Source organism: Podarcis gaigeae (assembly GCF_964106915.1).
Source record: "Podarcis gaigeae genome assembly, chromosome: 3".
In the NCBI taxonomy this organism is placed as follows: Eukaryota; Metazoa; Chordata; class Lepidosauria; order Squamata; family Lacertidae; genus Podarcis; species Podarcis gaigeae.
This window is the reverse complement of record NC_139680.1, coordinates 47,275,003-47,294,800: the sequence shown is the minus strand read 5'-3', so window position 1 is coordinate 47,294,800 and position 19,798 is coordinate 47,275,003. Positions and strand designations below refer to the sequence as shown.

General features: G+C 40.7%; 1 protein-coding gene across 1 annotated transcript in view; it reads left to right on the top strand.

Moving 5' to 3' along the window:
• ASCC3 (activating signal cointegrator 1 complex subunit 3) overlaps nucleotides 1–19,798 on the top strand; it is a 214,471-nt gene that overhangs the window by 65,856 nt on the left and 128,817 nt on the right. The window contains exons 11-13 of the mRNA XM_083731023.1: nucleotides 2,436–2,600; nucleotides 10,990–11,166; nucleotides 13,428–13,499. Coding sequence (XP_083587149.1) covers nucleotides 2,436–2,600; nucleotides 10,990–11,166; nucleotides 13,428–13,499 — 414 coding nt within the window. The remainder of the gene's footprint in view (nucleotides 1–2,435; nucleotides 2,601–10,989; nucleotides 11,167–13,427; nucleotides 13,500–19,798) is intronic.

The window sequence follows — 19,798 nt, the reverse complement described above, 5'->3', positions numbered from 1 at the left end:
GGGAAGCTATCAATGACTATTAACAATAGGTAGTGAATAATAGAGTGTCCATGTTCCGTTTCAGTATGCTGACTAGCAAAACAGTTATATCAGGCCCTTCCTCCCAAAGGAGCCCAGGGCAGCAAGCAACAAGTAATAAAACAATAAAAACATCTCACCATTGGCAACTCTGGAAGTTGTACTCCAAAGCATGTGGAGAGCACCAGGTTGGGGAAGGTATTGCTATTATAAAGGCCACATTGAATAAATTATTTAACCAGTAGGCACCATTTTCAAGTGTAGCAAGAAAAATTCAGTCCTAAATTAGCTAATAAACAAAAGCTCATTATATTTTCCCCCCCTTTAAGTTACATGAGAATTTGCCTCCTTTTTTTAACATCTAAAGCTGTACCTTCTGTATAGTAGCTGAAGCCTGATTAGAATTGTTCCCATTTATAAGGTAGTTCTTGAATTTGTTAAAGAACGAGGAAGGTAATGTTTTTTGCCTGTCCTTGAAACCTCAGATTTATTATTTCCAGTCTGGTGATTTATCACTTCTACTACAGGGATGCAAATATACAACAGATAACTTCCCTCAAATCTCAGCAATAAGTGCCAGGCAGTGAACATCTAGGAAGTTACTCTGAATTTCTGGTGGACATGATTAATCCTGCAGTGTTAATGCATGAAATGGTGGCATATTTAAAGAAGTTTATGGATACAATCATCCTTTTAACTACACACACTGCCCAGTAAGCGTTATTCAGATGTAGTCCTTGCAGGGCAAAATATATCGGATGGTAGGAGGAAATTTCCTGATTAAGTGATGAAGTTTTGTTGGCCTTAATGTCCTCTGGGGACTTGCCAGTCTACCAGCCGCAGCCTTGGCTGCTAGATTCCCTACCGAAAGGTACAGAGGGATTTCCAGTGCTATGCTAAGGCCAGCTGAGCAGGTCAGTGCATGATGCATCAGTGAGAGAAGTTCCAGGTGCACAGCTTTCTCAGGGATTGGTGCTGCTGTTCTTTTTAGATAAGAAATAAGACTGAGAGATCTTGGCTGTTTTTAAGTTAGTTGGGGCTGTGGTCTTTTAGAACTGCATTGTTTGAGAGGGGATGTTTAATCAGATTAAAATCTACCTGCAAAGTTCTTCTTATTTGTGAAGGAAGCTCTTTTGAACAGTGTTCGAAACTCCCATTGTTCTAGGTGCATTTTGTGGCAGGGACTTTCATTAGGACAAGCAGTTTCTAAGCTGTGGATGCAATACCACACCTAAGATTTCAGATTAACACTGCAAAATGGAAGGAAAGGAGGACCTTTTTCTGCCTCCCCACTTCCAGCTACTTTCTGAAGACTGGAGAAGAGGCCCTCCTAAGAATATTAGGGGGGTGAGCAGGGTCAGGACTAGACCATGTGAAAAATGAACAGATATTTTAGATGCAGTTCATTTATTTTCATCTTATAAAAAAGTGCGCCTAGACATTCCGTTGTTGCCCCCATAACCTAGGTTTAAGGTGCCATTTAGCTCCTAGCCTTTATATCTCAGTTTCTAACACTGCTTTTGAATAACTCAGAAGTTTTAGCTGAAATGTTTTGCTAAGGGAAAGTGGGAAACTTAAGGCGTGGAGACTGAATTCCTCCCTCTAGGCCTCTCCCCAGGCCATACCTCTTACTGACCCTGCTCCATGCCCTCCTTGAATTCTTTTTCCTGGCTAGAATGTGCCCTTGGATTGTGTTGATGATACTACTTATGTGCTTGAATGGAGGTAGGTGTACTGTATGTATGGCCTGAATGTATCTGTCAGGGAACTGCCATCGGAGAGTCAGGTGGTGGAAGGGCTCAAGGAGGCTAAGAGACCCTCAGATGCTGAGGAAGGAACCAGCAGGGGGAGAGGGAGAGTTCCTGCAGAAACTCAGGCGGAGGGATGGCTCCAAGATGCTTCCAATGAGAACAGCGGGGAGGGCTCAGGACCTCCGCTGGGGACGCCCACTCCGCGCAGGAAACTGTCACGCAGAGAATCCAGACGTAGAGTTTCCGTTAAGGAACTCTTATGTTGGCGTAAATTCCGGAAGCGTCCACTGACGGATTCTGCCAGCGATTAAGGGAGTCATGCTTTGAGGGCTCCCGTAAAGGCAGAGCTTTGAGACCTATGCAAAGCTCTGAGGGATTCAGCTTTTACGCACAAGCAGCTCATTATCCCATCACAGTATCCTATTGTAGAAAGGTAAGAGCCACATTGGATAGCTCAGAATGAGATCAGAGGAAAGTGGTTTGAGGCCAGGGTGCTTTGTAACACAAAATGGCAGTGGAATTCTGCTATGGCAAGAATAAGCTTATCTTCATTGGTTTACAAACTTGTTATTAGCCATTTCTTTTTGTTTGTTTTGTTTTGCTTTGCTTTTTAAAAAAACAGTAAAAAATAAATAAAAATGTGTCTGCTCCTTTTGTCTTTGTCAGATGCTGGTGACCACTCCAGAGAAATGGGATGTTGTGACAAGGAAGAGTGTTGGAGATGTAGCCCTCTCCCAACTTGTGAAGCTCCTTATTCTTGATGAAGTGCACCTTCTACATGAAGATAGAGGACCTGTGCTGGAAAGTTTAGTGGCACGCACCTTACGTCAGGTATGTGCAAAACTCTTTTTGGAGCTGCCAGATTAAACATTAGAATGAACATAGAGAAGACAAATAATTCTAGTTGGTTCCTTCATTGTGCCTAAGCTACCTCCAGATCGTGTAGCTGTCAATTAAGGCTGCTGTGAAAGACAACAGAGAGAGTAAGGATGAAAATGTGTAAATCTGGAAACTTTCTGTTTTGGTAACATGAATAAAATAAGGAATAATTCAAAATCTCTCACATAATTCCTGAAATAAGACACTCATAAGTATTTTTTATATTGAATTGTTATACAAATACAAATGAAACAAAGTACCGTATTTTTCAGCCCACAGGCGCACCGGCCCACAGGGCGCACCTAGTTTTTTTGGGGGGAAATAAAGGAAAAAAATTATTTCCCCCCCAGGCGCAGGGCTGGGGCGGGGGGAAGCCCGAGCTTCCCCAGCCCCCAGAACAGGCAGCTCTCCACAAGCTGTGGGAGAGCTGCGCAACTTCGCGCAGCCCTCCCACGGCTTTTGGAGAGCTGCGCGAAGCCCGAAGCCTGGGGGCGCTGAACTCAGCGCGCCCCCAGGCTTCGGGGTGCAGGCAGCTCTGTGGAAGCCGTGGGAGAGCTACGCAAGTTCACACAGCCCTCCCACAGCTTGCAGAGAGCTGTGCGATGCCCGAAGCCTGGGGGGGGGGCTGAGCTCAGCGTGCCCCCAGGCTTCGGGGTGCAGGCAGCTCTCCTCTAGCTGTGGGAGAGCTGCGTCTCCCACCCCTCTTGCTTCCGCACCGACTCCTCTTGCTCTCCAGGCTTCAGCGAAAGCCTGCATTCGCCCCATAGGACGCACACACATTTCCCCTTCATTTTTGGAGGGGAAAAAGTGCGTCCTATAAAGTGAAAAATACGGTATAAAAATATTTCAATTGAATACAAAAAAGAAGAGTAAAGAGAGGGGGGAAGACAAAAAGAAACAAAAGAAAAAGAAAACAGAAAACAGCAAAGCAGAGCAAATGCAAAAAGTAAGAACATAAGTATACCTCAGGGTAACTAGAATAGACAGCCCAGAATGTCATTTCTCTACAGAGATGCTGACCCTTCTGGGGTGAATCTCTTTTTATTATACTTTTGGTTTTTTGACTTCCGTCGACCTCACGGTGGTACGTTTCTTATAACTAAAGCAATTTCTCTGTATTTCAATATATTCCTCGTCTTGGTATAAGGAGACATTTTCCTACTTACGGGTTTATTCTAAACACAACCAAATCTTGGTTGTTGAACCTTGACTCGATAGGTAGATATTTAGGTATTCCCATTCCTTCTGGACTATTTTGTTTGACTTATTCCTTAAGGCTTCAGTCAACTTAGCGAGTTCCAAGCACTTGCTCAGCTTTTGTAGCCATTCTTCTCTAGTTGGTATATGGTCACTCTTCTAGTACTTGGCTATTAGTACCCTAGCCACCATCACTACATAGAAAAAATAGTTTTAATCTTTCTTTTGGGATATTGTCAGTTAGAATCCCAAGAAGGAATGATTCCATTTTTTTGTGAAATGTGATTTTTAGTAATTTTTTCATTTCCTTGTAGATCGTGTCCCAGATTTTTTTTTTATTTCGGGGCATGACCACTACATATGAAAGAAGGTTCCCACTTGTAGTTTACATTTCCAACATTTGTTATTATGGTTTTTGTTGATTTTGGCCAATTTGCAGGAGTTAGGTCCTAAGTATTTTTTAACAAAAAACTATATGCCTCTTGCTAGGCAATCTGAAGCAGACAATTTATTCCTATCTTGGAGTTATAGGACCTTATTTAAAATTGAAAGGGTGATTCCTGCAGTCTAGTACAGAGGACGGAATCCGGTTTACTTGTTCCATCAGTGCAATAGTTTGTGCTTGTGCAATGCAACTTTCCCCGTCTTTTTACCCCCCCCCCCTTTTTCCAATAATCTGCTCTGGGGTTAAGCGCTCCTCTCTGTTGGTGGAGTTCCATTGGGCAACGGTAAATCCTTGCTCTGTCAGAATATGAAATATAGTTGGACTGCTAATGCCATTGCTCCTGGCCCATATGTCCAAGGTCCAAGGATGATGGGAATTGTAGTTGAATATCTGGAAGTATTAATACTGTGGTTGAAATTTAGTGTTACACTGTTACAAATGTTCCATAGCAGCTTGTCAGCTGGATCCATTCCCTTACGCCATGTACAATTCTGGGGTTTTCCTGATCCCTCTTACAAATTGGGGAGGGAGGCGTTGGGGGTGCTCAGGAGAAGAAGAGACGGGATCAAGCCCCATTGTGCAGGGCTTCCGCAGAATCCTGTCTGTAGTTTCAGTTCTGTGATTTCATATTTGAAATTGAACAGTTCTTGACACTTGGAACCCTCAGAAAGTGTTGAGTCCTCTTACAATATTTAAACATTGGTTAAGAAATATTAATGTCATTATACACTGAATATAGCACAGGTGTGAAAATGAAATCCTCTGGTTGAAGATGTTAGCTAAAGTGGTGCTTAAAATTTTCAGCAATTCTTTGTTTAAATATTGGAAGAGTGGCAATACTCAAGGGTTGGGGGTTTTTTTTTGCATTCTACTGTGAATTAGAGCAGTATATGAGATGATGGTTGGAGGTTGGAGGATAGCTGTCTTTTTGATGTGCTTTGCTGAGCTCAGATTTTGGTCCCTTCAACTCAGGGGTCAAGTTACATATCTCGCAGGGTAAAAGCTGATGTGACCTTAGCTAAAAGGGTATAAAACACGAATGCACATTATGCACTTTGTGAATTCTAAAGGTTCCTTTTACAAGATATTTAAATTGAATTGACAAAACTTTTTTTTAGTGGAAAAAGGCTTTGAGCTTTGCTCATATGCTGTGGATACAACATCAAAAGACTCTTCTGAAACTAATTGTAGCTTTGATGTTTAAAATTGTGCATTCCTGAAAATAACAGGGATGTAAGATGAAAATGCTTAAATGTTTAAAATAGAAAAAAAGTTCAATAAAAAACCATGCAGTTCAGTAATATCTACTTAGCAAATTAGTGCACTTTAAATTTCTAAGTTTCTGGTCATCATTTGGCTGGTGCATTGATGCCTACCTTTTCTGACTTAGACATTTTGTCTAAATTAGTGATGGTAAAAGTCTCCCACCACTCACTCTCCCCCCCCCGTCCCCCTTCTCAGTTTGAAATTGGCTTCTTTTTCCTAAACTCTATTGCAGTAGTCTGGGAGAAAAACTCAGCATTTTTTGTGAGCTCTGTCCAGGTTTGCAATAAGAACAAAGGAGTTACACATCAGCCCCCTGTACCCCACACCAATTCCCAAATCTTACCCTTGAGAAAGGGGGAAGATTTGTGGTGGTAGGGGGTTAAGCAGCAATGGTGGAAACAGAAGCCTTCCTCTTTTCAGATATTTATCTCTTCCCTTCCATTGCTTCGATTTTGTTAAGGCAGCGAACGCTTCTGATTATAGAATCATAGAATTTACATCTACTTTGAAGCCCCGTAGATTCACTTTTTTTGTAGGGTTTTCTATTCTCTGAATAGGCACCTGGACCATTGTCCCTTTATTACGCTGCTTCTCTTTTTGACTTCTCCTGCGTTCTCCCTCATTAGTGGTGTGTTGCTGCTGTTCATTGCATTACTCATTCAGCGATCAATTTGTCAAAGCTAGCAGGTGTCTCTGGACATTGACCCCATAAGAAACCCAGAAGCGGTGGTGTGCTCATTGAAATAGGACATTCAATTTGTATTAATTTCAGTGCAAATGCTGCAAACCCTTGGTGTGGAATCCAATGTAGCACTATGGCAATCATTCCATCAATGCAAGGATTTCTGCGTCAGCAATGGAATGTTTTTACCTTCTTGTCCCCCAACCCCACCCTAAGTCTTTTCTAGGTGTTCCCTGAACTCTCTGGGGCAGGTTTGGGGAGGGCATGGGGGGGGAGCCCTACTGAACACATGGAAATTCTTGTGCTGATGGGACATAATAGTAGTATATTTCCCATGCTCTCTATACATATTCTAACCCTTCCTCTGTCTATCATCCTTGGCCTTTTACTTAAACAATCTATGACCTTTTAAACTGGGGGGGGGGGCGGTATTGTTTTTGTTGTTATGGGTATGTATGTTTGTGTTTTTCTTTTGTAAACTGCCCTGTGTTCTTTGGGTGAAGGGCAATATAGAAATTTATTTCATTAAAATAAAATTAATTAATTTTAAATTGCTCTATAATAAAAATGCAGAACTTTTGCTTGGTCGAATGTGTGTTGGGATTCTCTTGCATTCTATCTGGCATTTACAGGAACCTCTGTTATGGTACGCTCACACCACGTACAAAAGAAATTTGATTGTCCTTTTTTAACTATCAGGTGTGAAAGCTTCATAAAATAGGTATGGATGTTTATCCATCACAGAATACTGCAGAGTTACAAAGCTTTGAGTGTTGTCTTCACTCAGTGGGTTTTCCCTCTATTGTTTGATTTAAGACTACTATTAATAGAGGCTCAGGAGGCCAGAGTACTTTAAACACCAGAATTCATTTGCTAGAATTAACCCATATATAGCATTACTCAGTTAGGTAGTTGCCTAGTAACAAATGCATTTTTGTTCTGAATAGTGAAGGCACATATGCTTTCCAGTTGGTTTTTGTGCATAACTTCTATGCTAATCATTATTGCAGTTTTGTGTCTTTACATTGTTGCAGTTAAGGATGGATAAATAATTAAACCCTGAATATTTAGTCATAATTGTAGAAATGCCTGCTTGCATAGGCCCATAACAGTTTGTGATATGGAATTTGGTGCTCAGCTATGACCCCCTGACTCCCACTGTTGTTGTTTGTCTTGAATAAAAGTATTTAGCATGGTGTTTCCTCATAGAGGCTTAATGGTAACAAATAGTTCTGTTGTAGGACTTGAATCTCTATGTCTTCCAAAATTACAGTCCTCCATCCTATCTGTCAGTCTCCATTAACTTACAGGTGTGTGTGTGTGTGAGAGAGAGAGAGAGAGAGAGAGAGAGAGAGTTCTGATGTGTTCTTTCAATGTCAGGAAAGCAACATTTTTGGGGGGAAGATTAGTTGAGGGGTAAACAGTGGGGTGGAGGACTGTAGGGGGTAAGTGGCAGATAGGAAATGGGCTAAGCTCCGCCTCTTTCTTGCAAATTGCTCATCCCACTGCTGCGATGCAAAGGAGAAACAGGATGGGGATTTTGGAAATGTGACTTGACCATGTACCATGGATTTCAGGCCAATGTGTGTAGCCAGAGACTGGATCAGGCTGCCCGCCAAGCAGCCCCCCCCCCCCCCCAATTTTGCTGAATGGTGCAAAAAGAAAAAGTAGACATGGTGCTGAGGTAGTTCAGCTCTCTGAGAGGAGTGCTAATTGACTCCTCGCCGTTCATCAGATTGATCATTTGATGAGCGGAAAGAGGGCATGATTGGAAAGTGGGGAGCTCTTTGTCCTGTGTATATGTGTGCCCAAGAGTGTTGAGTTCAAGTGTGTTGGGCTTTCTCCCACCACTGGCAAATAGGATTTGCTGTACTCACAAAATCCAAAGTAAAGATTTGCAGACAAAAAACATTACCATGCAGACTTTTAATATATTTTAATTAAAGATAAGCTTTCATGGCAATGCTAAAAGCGTTACCTGGTGGTGTTAGTCGTCAGTTTGTTAATTTGTCATTCATTGAGAGCCAGTGTGGTGTAGTGGTTAAGAGCGGTAGACTCATAATCTGGTGAACCAGGTTCGCGTCCCCGCTCCTCCACATGCAGCTGCTGGGTGACCTTGGGCCAGTCACACTTCTCTGAAGTCTCTCAGCCCCACTCACCTCACAGAGGGTTTGTTGTGGGGGAGGAAGGGAAAAGGAGATTGTTAGCTGCTTTGAGACTTCTTAAAGGGTAGTGAAAGGCGGGATATCAAGTCCAAACTCTTCTTCTTCTTCTAATACATAATGAAAAGTTCAATTTTCAGTGAGTTTTGTTGTCTGTCTCCGTATACTCTTAACAAAACTTGGGTCATAAAAGCTGTTGACCATATCTTCTGGAACCATTCTGTTGGGGCGGTGCATTCTCTCACCTGCCACTACCCCCCTTTTTTCAGCTTTACAAATCTTTGCTGCAATTAGCTAAATACTAATTCCCTTAAAATAACTCAATGGTAGTATATTTGCATCATGAGGGATTAAAGTATTCAGCCGTGTCTCCAATTAACCTCATAATCTCTCGTCAGAATTCTTCCACTCCCAGTCATAGTAAATTCAGTATCAACAGCATGGTATTGCAGCTATAATCACATGTTAATTTTTTAGTACATTTCAATCTAAGTGGCATCTAAAGCTGCTGGAGATGAACCTTAAAAGTGTTGTTTAATATTTGAACTTACTATCTTTATCAAAAATATATTTCTGGTTTTTCAAATGTCACATTCAGTGCCATGATGCCATTTTAAGACATGCAGAGAGCTACTTTGAACAGTTCATAATACTGTATAGTACTGATCTCCCCCTCAAACTACTTGCAGTAAGATTAGGTGTCACTGAAAAACATTTTGGAAAGAACCATAAAAACTGCCTACACCCTTCTTTTCTTTTTCATGCACTAGTTTCAGTAATTGCAAAAATTATACGCTTCCCATATTTCCTCACACTGTTACAGTTACCTGTCAATTAGATACACCTATAAATCATGACAGGATTGCTCTTTGACTCAAATCCGTTTCGGTGTTACCATCATAATGTGGAACAGCGTTGCTTTCAGACTACTTGGTGTACAAATTAAATTGCTTTTTAAAAAAATCAAAAACAAGTCCTTGTTGGTTCTTTGCCTCTCTTTGTTTGTCTGTCTGTCTACTTCTGTACTCCTTTTGCAGCAGTTCAAAGTGACTTGCATGAGATTTAAAAACAAAACAATAAGCACAAGAACAGCACACCTATACAGATTTGAAACAGACACAAAAAAGTTTCTTCCTTGAAAGAAATACGTAAGTTAGGTCCCTGGAGCAAACTGACAACCACAGAAAAGGTTGGAAAGCCTTCTCCCTTATCAACACCTGTTAGATGACATGCAGCAGCATTCTGTACCAGGTGAAATTTCAAAACTGTCTGGGGGGGGGGAGTGCTGTGAAAAGTGCATTGTAGTAATCAAGCCTGAGAGATCCAGAACCATGCATCCATCTGATCTGTCTGAAAGGGAAATGCCCCCTTACTAGCCAAAGACAGATAAAGCCACTCCTAGCAACAACTTGTACGGACAACTTAGGAATCAATGCTGGATCTAGGAATATCCTCAAGGCCCCTTCATTATTGTTTCACATGGATACAATCACTCACAGGCAGACATCTCCCTCTCCAGACCACAGCCGTTCCTCCTCCTCACCTCTTTTTTTTTGTTTTCTGTGTTCAGTTTTAGTCTATTCTTCCCCTATCCATTTGACACCAGTCTTCAAACACTAGCTCAGAAAACAGATAGCTTCAGTAAAGTTACATAGAGGTTAAACCCGTCAGTACCAAGTTTCCATAAAGTTCTGAGCACACCCAAGTGAATATCAGAATTAATGGATTTGAACATGAACTGAGAAAATCCTTGCTCTGCTTTATAAATTTAATGCTGCCAGGTTCTTTAACATCATCAACTTTGTTCAGCTTCTTTTTGTTCTGAACTCCACGTGCTTTGAAGATCTTACCTCAAGTGTTCTCCATCTGGAGCATACACACAGTTTTTTGTGCCATGGTTTGAGAGCGAGAGCACGTTCTGTAGATAAGTGCTGGGTCCACTGCAAGACCTATCAGGACCTACTGCAGATATCTGAGTGATGTGGCTTGCTTGTTTGTTCATTCTGGTAATTTATTAGTTGCTTTTCAGAGCTAAGATTTCACAAAGTGACCCTCAGAGAGAAATATTGCTATAGAACCACAGGCAGAGCTGGCGCAGACAAGTAAGCTACATGAAAGATAATGAAGTACATCACAAAAATTCTTGTAAGTGAAGACAATAGTAAAAAGATACATTTTAAAAGCCTCCTTAAATGCCAGAACTGAACTGATTTGCAGTACTTCTAGAGCCTTCTGACTCAGTCGTTTAACCATGGAAGCAACTTGGCTTTGGCTTTCTAAACTGAGTTGCTCTAAATCAGAAGTGGGTTTTTTGAGAAAGGACTATGAGTTCAGTTCAGGTTCTGACCACAACAACACACCCTCAAATCTGCTATTTTGAATGTGTCTCTAATTGCTGGGTCTTGGGGGTTTTGTTAGGAAAAGGAAAAACTTCTGCTGTACTACACATTGAGCAAAATATTAGTATCCACTAACACATATTTATATATTTATGTGGAAATTATTTTTATATTTTATTAAGGTAATATTAACTCTAGACTTTTATTTAAAATGTGCTAACTTAATGACATTTTCTTTTCTTTTTTACAGGTTGAATCTACCCAAAGCATGATTAGGATCTTGGGCCTTTCAGCCACTTTACCTAATTACCTTGATGTTGCTACATTTCTGCATGTTAATCCCTATATTGGACTGTTTTATTTTGATGGCCGTTTCCGGCCTGTTCCACTTGGGCAGACATTTCTTGGTATCAAGACAACTAACAAGGTACAGTTTTGCTATAAAATATTTGGAATGAGATGTTGAGACAACCATTCTTAGGAACATGTTCAAGTAGTACTTCCCTATATATCTGTAGTAGTCACCATCCTTGTCATATTATCATCTCTTTGTCTCTCCCTTCCTTGTAATACCTTCTTCAGCATTAGCTTTAGATTGACTACTACTTTGGGGTCAGGGTCTTATTAAATTTTTGTTTGGTTTACAAAACTCTACAAATTGCCCTGTCTGTTTCACAGACATGAAAATAAACAATATCCAGTATGTTAACATGTGTATATTGTTCAAAGTGATTCACGTATGCTTTCTTGGCAATCCTTATGACAAACCTGCAAGGTCCCTGTGTACCAAATGATGATCCACGGTTTGCCATAAGGCAACAGAGTGAATCTTTTGCTGAGTTGAGATTTGAATTTGGAACATAGCCTGCAATTCTAATTGCACAACAGAACATCTGACTATAGTTGTGCAGTAATAAACTATTAGTCACTGTGCAACACTCATTACAGGGGAGATGTGTGAATTACTGCTTCAGACTTTACCCAGCAACACAGTAATTATGATAGATAAATTCATGGAAGCATGGGAATTGCTTTGGAGTTCTCTTTTCAGTTCTGCTGTCTGATTCTTATGTGTTCCTGCATAATACTACAGCAGTACAGTATTGCTGATGTTGGAAGAAATATCCAGCGTCTCTTTTTCCTTGGAATATTGTTGTTTCTCTTCATTAAGTTTGCATTTGAGAGTTGGATTTGAGACTTCTTTGACTTGCTCAATAGTGTCAAATTCCCTTCCCTCCTTCATGATTACGTTTTGCCACGATAATAGAGATGGCGGTTTGCATTTTATTTCTTTGCTAGCGAGTTATTTATTCACTTTAGTCAACTACCCTTTTAGTAATGATGTGCTATGGACAGAGTGTCAGCTATGACTATGAATTCCCTGGCTTCATTTTAAGCTGTTGCTGCCTTCATGATTGAATTATTTCCCCCTTGGAACTCAGGTAGAGCTGGCTGTGTTGCAGTGTGATCAGGAATTATGTTACTCTCCAAGTATTAATATAAATAGAGAGTTAATATCAGATTACTTCTCTGAAGCTGTCTTTTATCAATGTTAATGCATAAGAGTCAAGAGGCACAAGGGGTTCTATAGTGCAAAATGCCTGTGAAATTGAAGTTCAGGTTTCTCCATGTAAGTTGATGGCTTCCCCATCCTCTGCTTTCATTCAGAAGGAACATACCAAGCTCCAGAGACAGGACAAGTGGCTATACAGATAGCAGTGGTTTTTTCTCTGGAGAGGATAAGGAGTCTGAGTAAGGATAGAAGGATAGGATCATATATTTGGAAGGGACCACAAGTTTCTTCTGTTCCAACCCCTTGCTGTGCAGGAATCTTTGCCCAACGTGAGGCTCAAACCCACAATCCTGAGATTAACAGTCACATGCTCTATGTCCGTGTGGCACTGAACATGTTCACACATCATGTTTCGCCTCAGCCTGTAAATTTAGTATGTCATGCTTTACACATTTACTTGATTGTCAGTCTCATTGACTTCTAGCTTACTTCTGAGCAAACATATATAGGATTGCTCTGTTAAGTCTTCTTTTACCTCACCTCTGCAAATGAAGCAAATAGCAGCTTTGCATCAGTTGATTGGTTTAACAGCAACCAGACTGCTAAGGCAGTCTGTTAACCATGAAGCTGCAAATCTTGAATATTTATTCTGCGATCCTGTAGGGCATCTGTTTGTTCCATAGTGTTGTATGCAGCTGGTGAAGCTGGTTTTGTCCATTTAAAAAATGGGGTGACTTCTAGCTCCATTTGATATTATAAGTACAAAAGGTTGCCAGGCCTTGCATTCTAGTAGGGCCTTGGAACTCACTGAAATTGTGGTGTCGTTCTGATGACTTCAGAATATTTCAAGTGCCGCTAATGACATGGAAATAGTGACTAGGAAATCTTCACCCTGCACAGATCAAGGCAAGCTGCAGACCTGATCAAGTTTGAGGAACAGAACTTCTCTAAGAAGAAATGATTTTAAGTTATTGGTGTTAATATTTGTACCTCTTTGATTCCACGGCATCTCAATGAAAGAGAAATATGTAACAATATAATAAAAGTATGCCTTCGTCAAGCATTAGTAAAACACCATAAATTTTTAAAATTATGCTACGTTAAAGTTGGTAGCATGGGAATACTGTCTTTTACATTTTGATACTACAATAAAGCATTTGTCTTGTATTGCTCAGGTGCAGCAGCTGAATAATATGGATGAAGTTTGTTATGAAAATGTGTTGAAGCAAGTAACAGCTGGACATCAGGTATGTTTATTCATTGGCTTTTAAGTTAGAACCTGCTTGTGAATATCCACAAGGATTTATTCTTTGCACACATAAACACTTGGATTTCGTTCTATTCAGGAAACCAGCTGACTTGGCCTTTTTGAGATTTCTGGAGGCGGTGAAAAGCTTCTAAAAATGAAAGGTTTTCATGTAAGGAAGTCTGCACAATCAAATACTGCAGAATGCAAATGCAAGCACATGTAGAATTTATTTCCATTCGTCGTTTGCTATTTGCCCTTCTTCTGCTGTATAGTAACTTGAGAAAAATTACGCTGCTGTAATGAAATAATGTACTTTTCCACTGAAGGTATGCATTCATTTCATACCAGATGAAAAATTAACTGAATGCAGCCCATTTGGTTCAACTTTCTTTCATTTCAGAACAAATATCAGAATGGGTGCAAATATGTTCACTGTCATTATCCTATTTATACCCATTGGTTACTTTTTGGTTATTGATTTCTGTGGGCACTGTTTTATTTTCCAAAGAAATTATTACTATTGTTACTAATCACCTTCTGCTCAATCATCTCAAAGCAATGTTCAATAAACAAGAAGCTAAAAACACAACAAACAGCAGATACACTTAAAACAAAACTAAAACAATGCAAAATAGGCAATTTTTTTGACAAATAGTCAAGCCTGCTGGAACAAAAAGTACAAATAGTGGGTCCCTGACATATCTTGTCAGGAATGCTATTCCACCGAACAAGGGCAGCCACAGTGAAAGCCTTGTCTGAGTTGTTGGAAAGTGAGCTTCTGAGATCTTTGAAAATTGCAAGAGAAACTCACTAATAGACTGCAGTGATATATAAAGTATATACAGTGGTACCTTGGTTCTGGAATGGCTTGGCTCCCAAACAAATTGGCTTCTGAACTCTGCAAACCCGGAAGTAAGTTTTCCGGTTTGTAAACGTTTTTCAGAAGCTAAATGTGTGGTGCGGTTTCCACTTGAGTGCAGGAAGCTCCTGCAGACAATCGGAAGCTGCGCCTTGGTTTTCAAACAGTTTCGGGAGTCGAATGGACTCCCGGAACGGATTAAGTTCAAGAACCAAGGTACCACTGTAAGAGAGGACAGTTTTTCAAGTAACCTGGACCTGAGCTGCATAGGGCCTTATATGTTAGTACCAACACCTTGAACTGCCTGGTAGCAGATTGGCCATTGGTGCAAATTCTGCAAGCAATGTTTTATTGTGGAAGTCTGCTCTCACAAGCAACCTAACCACTACGTTCTGCACCATTTGTAGCCTCAAGACTGACCCATTTACTACATCACAGTAATTCAAAGGCTAGGATATTATCTCATTCCAGGGTGGAAATGATGGTTACTAGTTAGGGCTGGTATTTTTTGTGCCGGCAGGCAGTTTCAAAGAATGTTGTTGAACTACTCAACATTTGCAGTGTTCTGGGAAAAGAAAATTGAGCTCTACTACCACCCACTTCTCCATAAAAATAGAAAAGAGAGAGAGAGAGGCTAGTGTGCCTATCAGATTCTGGAGCATTCTAGGTGGGTCTTTCAGTCATTCAGCATCCATAACTACTTGAAAATATTAACAGGGCTTTAGTTGGGTCAAAAGTTGAGGTGGGTCATAACTAATAAGTCTCACTGATCTTAATAGCATGGAGAGTGGATATGTACCCTATATGGCACAGCCACAGGATTTCCAAATGGTGATTGTATACTGAGACGTTTTATAAAAAAGGGGGGAGGTTTGTTGGGTGTGCTTAGAACGGAGTCTGATGTTTTTGCAGTTTTTTTATTTTTGCTGTTAGAAGTGCCAAGCATTCTGGCAGCAAAAGATGTTGAATGTAATATATATCCCCACTTGTTATTGAAGTATTAAAAGTATGACATAAAACCTCTCCACCTACTACTAGTAAACCTATAATAAAGCTGCCTCTAGCTGTTTTCATATGGTGTCCTTAATACATACTTCCTCCTTCCTCTTCTCCAAAACTGGTTTCTTTCCATATGCATGACAAGTTACCGAATCTATATTCCATGGGTTTGTTTCTACTAAGAAAGTGTTTTCCTCCTGAAATGAATTTTAACGTGTGTTTTTCCTGAATGATGTGTTTTGAATGGTTTCAGATATATGTCCAAAGAGATAGATTATTGTAGAAATAAGACCTTTATCATCTTTTCTTTTAATTCATCCTACTTGCTTTCTCTTAAAAATGCCCTACATGTAACCTAAACACTGATAAATGCTACCTTTTAGAAAACGCTATAGAATTTGACAGCTGTTCATTCAGAATTCCCTAAAGGAAAATATGATAACTTGCTCTTTATAAAAATAAAAATTGGAACTCCATTTCATCAGTCGCTTGGGGACTGTGCTGATTCTTTACTGCACTCAGAGCACAGTTCGATATTTTGATTTTTTACTATAATACATACCTGAGGGGCAGACTTCTCACTTGTCTCCAATATAATCAAGCCATGCTATTTTAATGTACCGGTAGTTAAACATGATTTAAATATTGTGGGTACAAAATAAGGTGGGTTCATTTTATTATTTTGTGATATGCAACTAAATTGTACCAAGATCGTTAAAGTAGTACATGAGTTATAATATTGAAATAATAGCTGAAGTGGCCTTATCAGACTATTGGGCCACTTGTCTCCGTATTGTCTGTTTTTACTGTCAATGGCTCTCCAAGGTAGTTCTGTATTACAGAAACAGAACTGTATACTAGAACTGATCAAATCAGTGTTTTATCTGTTGTTCCATTACTTGTAATATGGTATGAAAAATATTAACTTCATGTAATGTAGCCAGTTATACACTGGAAACTCTAATCTTTTAAGTGAGGTAAGTGTGGCTTTCTTTAATACTTAGGTGAGCAGCTTCTGTTGTAAATGTAATAAGTGCAGATGCTATTAATATATAATATTTTTTATTTAAAAAAGCTTCCTAAAGATTAGTTTGATATTCAGCACTAATTACTGTTTGTTGTTGAAAGAGTTCATTTTTATTAGCAGGTAATCTTCCTTCCATTTCCTACTGTCAGATCAGGAAATAAGATTTTATTATACCGCCACAGACTTATATTTTTTAATACTAAAAAAACCACAGGAATGGAGGCAGGTGTAAGAGAATTAGAATTTACATTAGAAGCAAACAAAGGAATTAAAAATGTATCTTGAAGGAGCAAGCTACAACAACCTACATGGGTAAATGATAATTCTAGGTTTCTCAAAGTTTTTGTACTTAAGTGATACTTGATGCTACTGATCACCCTTCTCACCCCATTCATGTTGAATAAGCCAAGGATTCTGAAGATCAAACACTTTACAACAGGCATAGGCAAACTCAGCCCTCCAGATGTTTTGGGACTACAGCTCCCATCATCCCTGACCACTGGTCCTGTTAGCTAGGGAGCATAGGAGTTGTAGTCCCAAAACATCTGGAGGGCCGAGTTTGCCTATGCCTGCTTTACAAGTTATAACGCAATGTAGAGAGCTGCCTTCCTTCTCAGAGGGTGCTGAACTCCACCCTCTGTGAAAATTTCCTTGGGGACCGCATACCCAGAATGGAGGCCCCAGTCCAAAGTGAGCGGAGCCATTCAATTACCCTTCCTCCTGGCACAGAAAGAAGAGGGAGAGAGAGATTTAAAAATTGCTCCCTGCACAGCAGTTAAGCTTAGGGGGGGAAGTTTTCATTGGTACCTACAGAAACTTTTTCTTAGCATATTTGCTGGGGCGGGAGGCAAGACTGAGGAGGGGCAGCCGCAATCTGAATTCAGAGCCATTGAACAGCTATTTCCCATTCCTGCTCTAATGTGTAAGAACTTACTACAGGGGTCACTAGCCCTTTTAAATCTGTGGGCAAATTTTGAATGTTGAGTGAGTGTCATGGGTGCCGCTCTGCCTGGTCATTTGTCATCCCCTCCCTTGGATCAGTTCCCTGAGAGGCAGAGTGCACATCCCTTTTCCAAAGGATCTGTGTAAAAGTGTGGTGCAGTACAATTAATCTAAGCGTTGGAAGACTTATAAAGCTGAACGAGGAAGTGAGGAAAGAGCTCTATGTACTTTTCAAGGGGCAAAAAGATAACCACTCACTATCTCCTGACCAAGGGGTCAATGAGTGGAGGGAAACAGAAGCTTCATGGGCACCAATGGAAGATTTCATGGTTGCCATGACACCCATGGGCCTATTAATGATTCCATATGCATTAAGCATGCATGAGGCAAATTGTATAAATTTAATGGTGGTTCTTAGCTTTTGGCTAATTGTGTTAGGCATTTCCATTCAACATTTGGTCCCTAGATTGAACTGTATGGAAGTCAGAAATAACTAGCCTTACTAGGGGCCCAAACCATCTGTGATATCAGAGATGTCTTTCACTCTAATGTCTTTGTTTGTTTGTTTGTTTGTGAAATGGAAATAGCAGCTGCTGGAAGCACACAAGGAGGGAGAGTTTAACCCTTTCATCCCCTGCTGCAGACCTGCTGAGAATCTTTCCTTTTAAAGCAGCTTGTTTGCATTGTGAGGAAAGCTCCTTTAGGGCCTATGAGTTTTCTTCTCAACGCAAATAGCAGCTTCAAAGAAACCATTTTCATTAGGGTCTTGGCAGAGGAGGAAAGGGTTAAAATCTCCATCCTTACCTGCTACTATTGTGTACATGGCCAGAGTTAAAAGGCAGTGAGATTCTTTTGCCTTGCTGTGTTCCAAGCCACATTTGCACACTGTTGTACACAACGGAGAGGGGGTGGGGATGTCTTCAACTGGATGCCCGTATGGTTTCCCTTCCCCAGGATCTCCCCTCCAATTTCTATTCAATGAAGCAGTCATCTGTGCATGCATTGTCATCCACACACGCGCAATGGCTGTCTTAAGTGTACACCTCAGCTTGACTGTGACATGAAGGCGGCATACGTTTTTCTTTAAGATTGAAGCTAGTTTGAGATTGATTTTGAATTATTCTACCCCTCCCTCCTTATGCTGGTCTATGACCGTAATAAAGTTGTTGTTGAGAAGAAAGGCATCAAACAGCAGTATTTCTAAAGAAATTACAGGATAGCTCTACGTTGTGGGTAACATTGTGTGTATACCGATTCAGAAGCACTGGAGCCAGAGTCAACAACATACACAGTCATAGTCTCTTATGCTCCAGTTTAAAAGTGCTCGTTAAAGAAATTATCCATTCAGTGTCATGTCTGGTTCAGTTCCACTGACTTTATTTACATCTCAAAGGCAGCCAAAAAAAGGAATCCTATGGTGCAGAGAGGTGGGAGGAACCTTGTTATTTTAACCCAAAGGGTGCTACCGAACCCAAAGGGTTCCTCTTCATCCTGGAGAAGAGTGACTAGTGGGGTGCCACAGGGTTCTGCCTTGGGCCCGGTCTTATTCAACATCTTTATCAATGACTTGGATGATGGACTCAAGGGCATCCTGATCAAATTTGCAGATGACACCAAACTGGGAGGGGTGGCTAACACCCCAGAGGACAGGATCACACTTCAAAACGACCTTGACAGATTAGAGAACTGGGCCAAAACAAACAAGATGAATTTTAACAGGGAGAAATGTAAAGTATTGCACTTGGGCAAAAAAAAATATGAGAGGCACAAATACAAGATCGGTGACACCTGGCTTGAGAGCAGTACATGTGAAAAGGATTGAGGAGTCTTGGTTGACCACAAACTTGACATGAGCCAACAGTGTGACCCAGCAGCTAAAAAAGCCAATGCAATTCTGGGCTGCATCAATAGGAGTATAGCATCTAGATCAAGGGAAGTAATAGTGCCACTGTATTCTGCTCTGGTCAGACCTCACCTGGAGTACTGTGTCCAGTTCTGGGCACCACAGTTCAAGAAGGACACTGACAAACTGGAACGTGTCCAGAGGAGGGCAACCAAAGTGGTCAAAGGCCTGGAAACAATGCCTTATGAGAAACGGCTAAGGAAGCTGGGCATGTTTAGCCTGGAGAAGAGGAGTTTAAGGGGTGATATGATAGCCATGTTCAAATATATAAAAGGATGCCACATAGAGGAGGGAGAAAGGTTGTTTTCTGCTGCTCCAGAGAAGCGGACACGGAGCAATGGTTCCAAACTACAAGAAAGAAGATTCCACCTAAACATTAGGAAGAACTTCCTGACAGTAAGAGCTGTTCGACAGTGGAATTTGCTGCCAAGGAGTGTGGTGGAGTCTCCTTCTTTGGAGGTCTTTAAGCAGAGGCTTGACAACCATATGTCAGGAGTGCTCTGATGGTGTTTCCTGCTTGGCAGGGAGTTGGACTCGATGGCCCTTGTGGTCTCTTCCAACTCTATG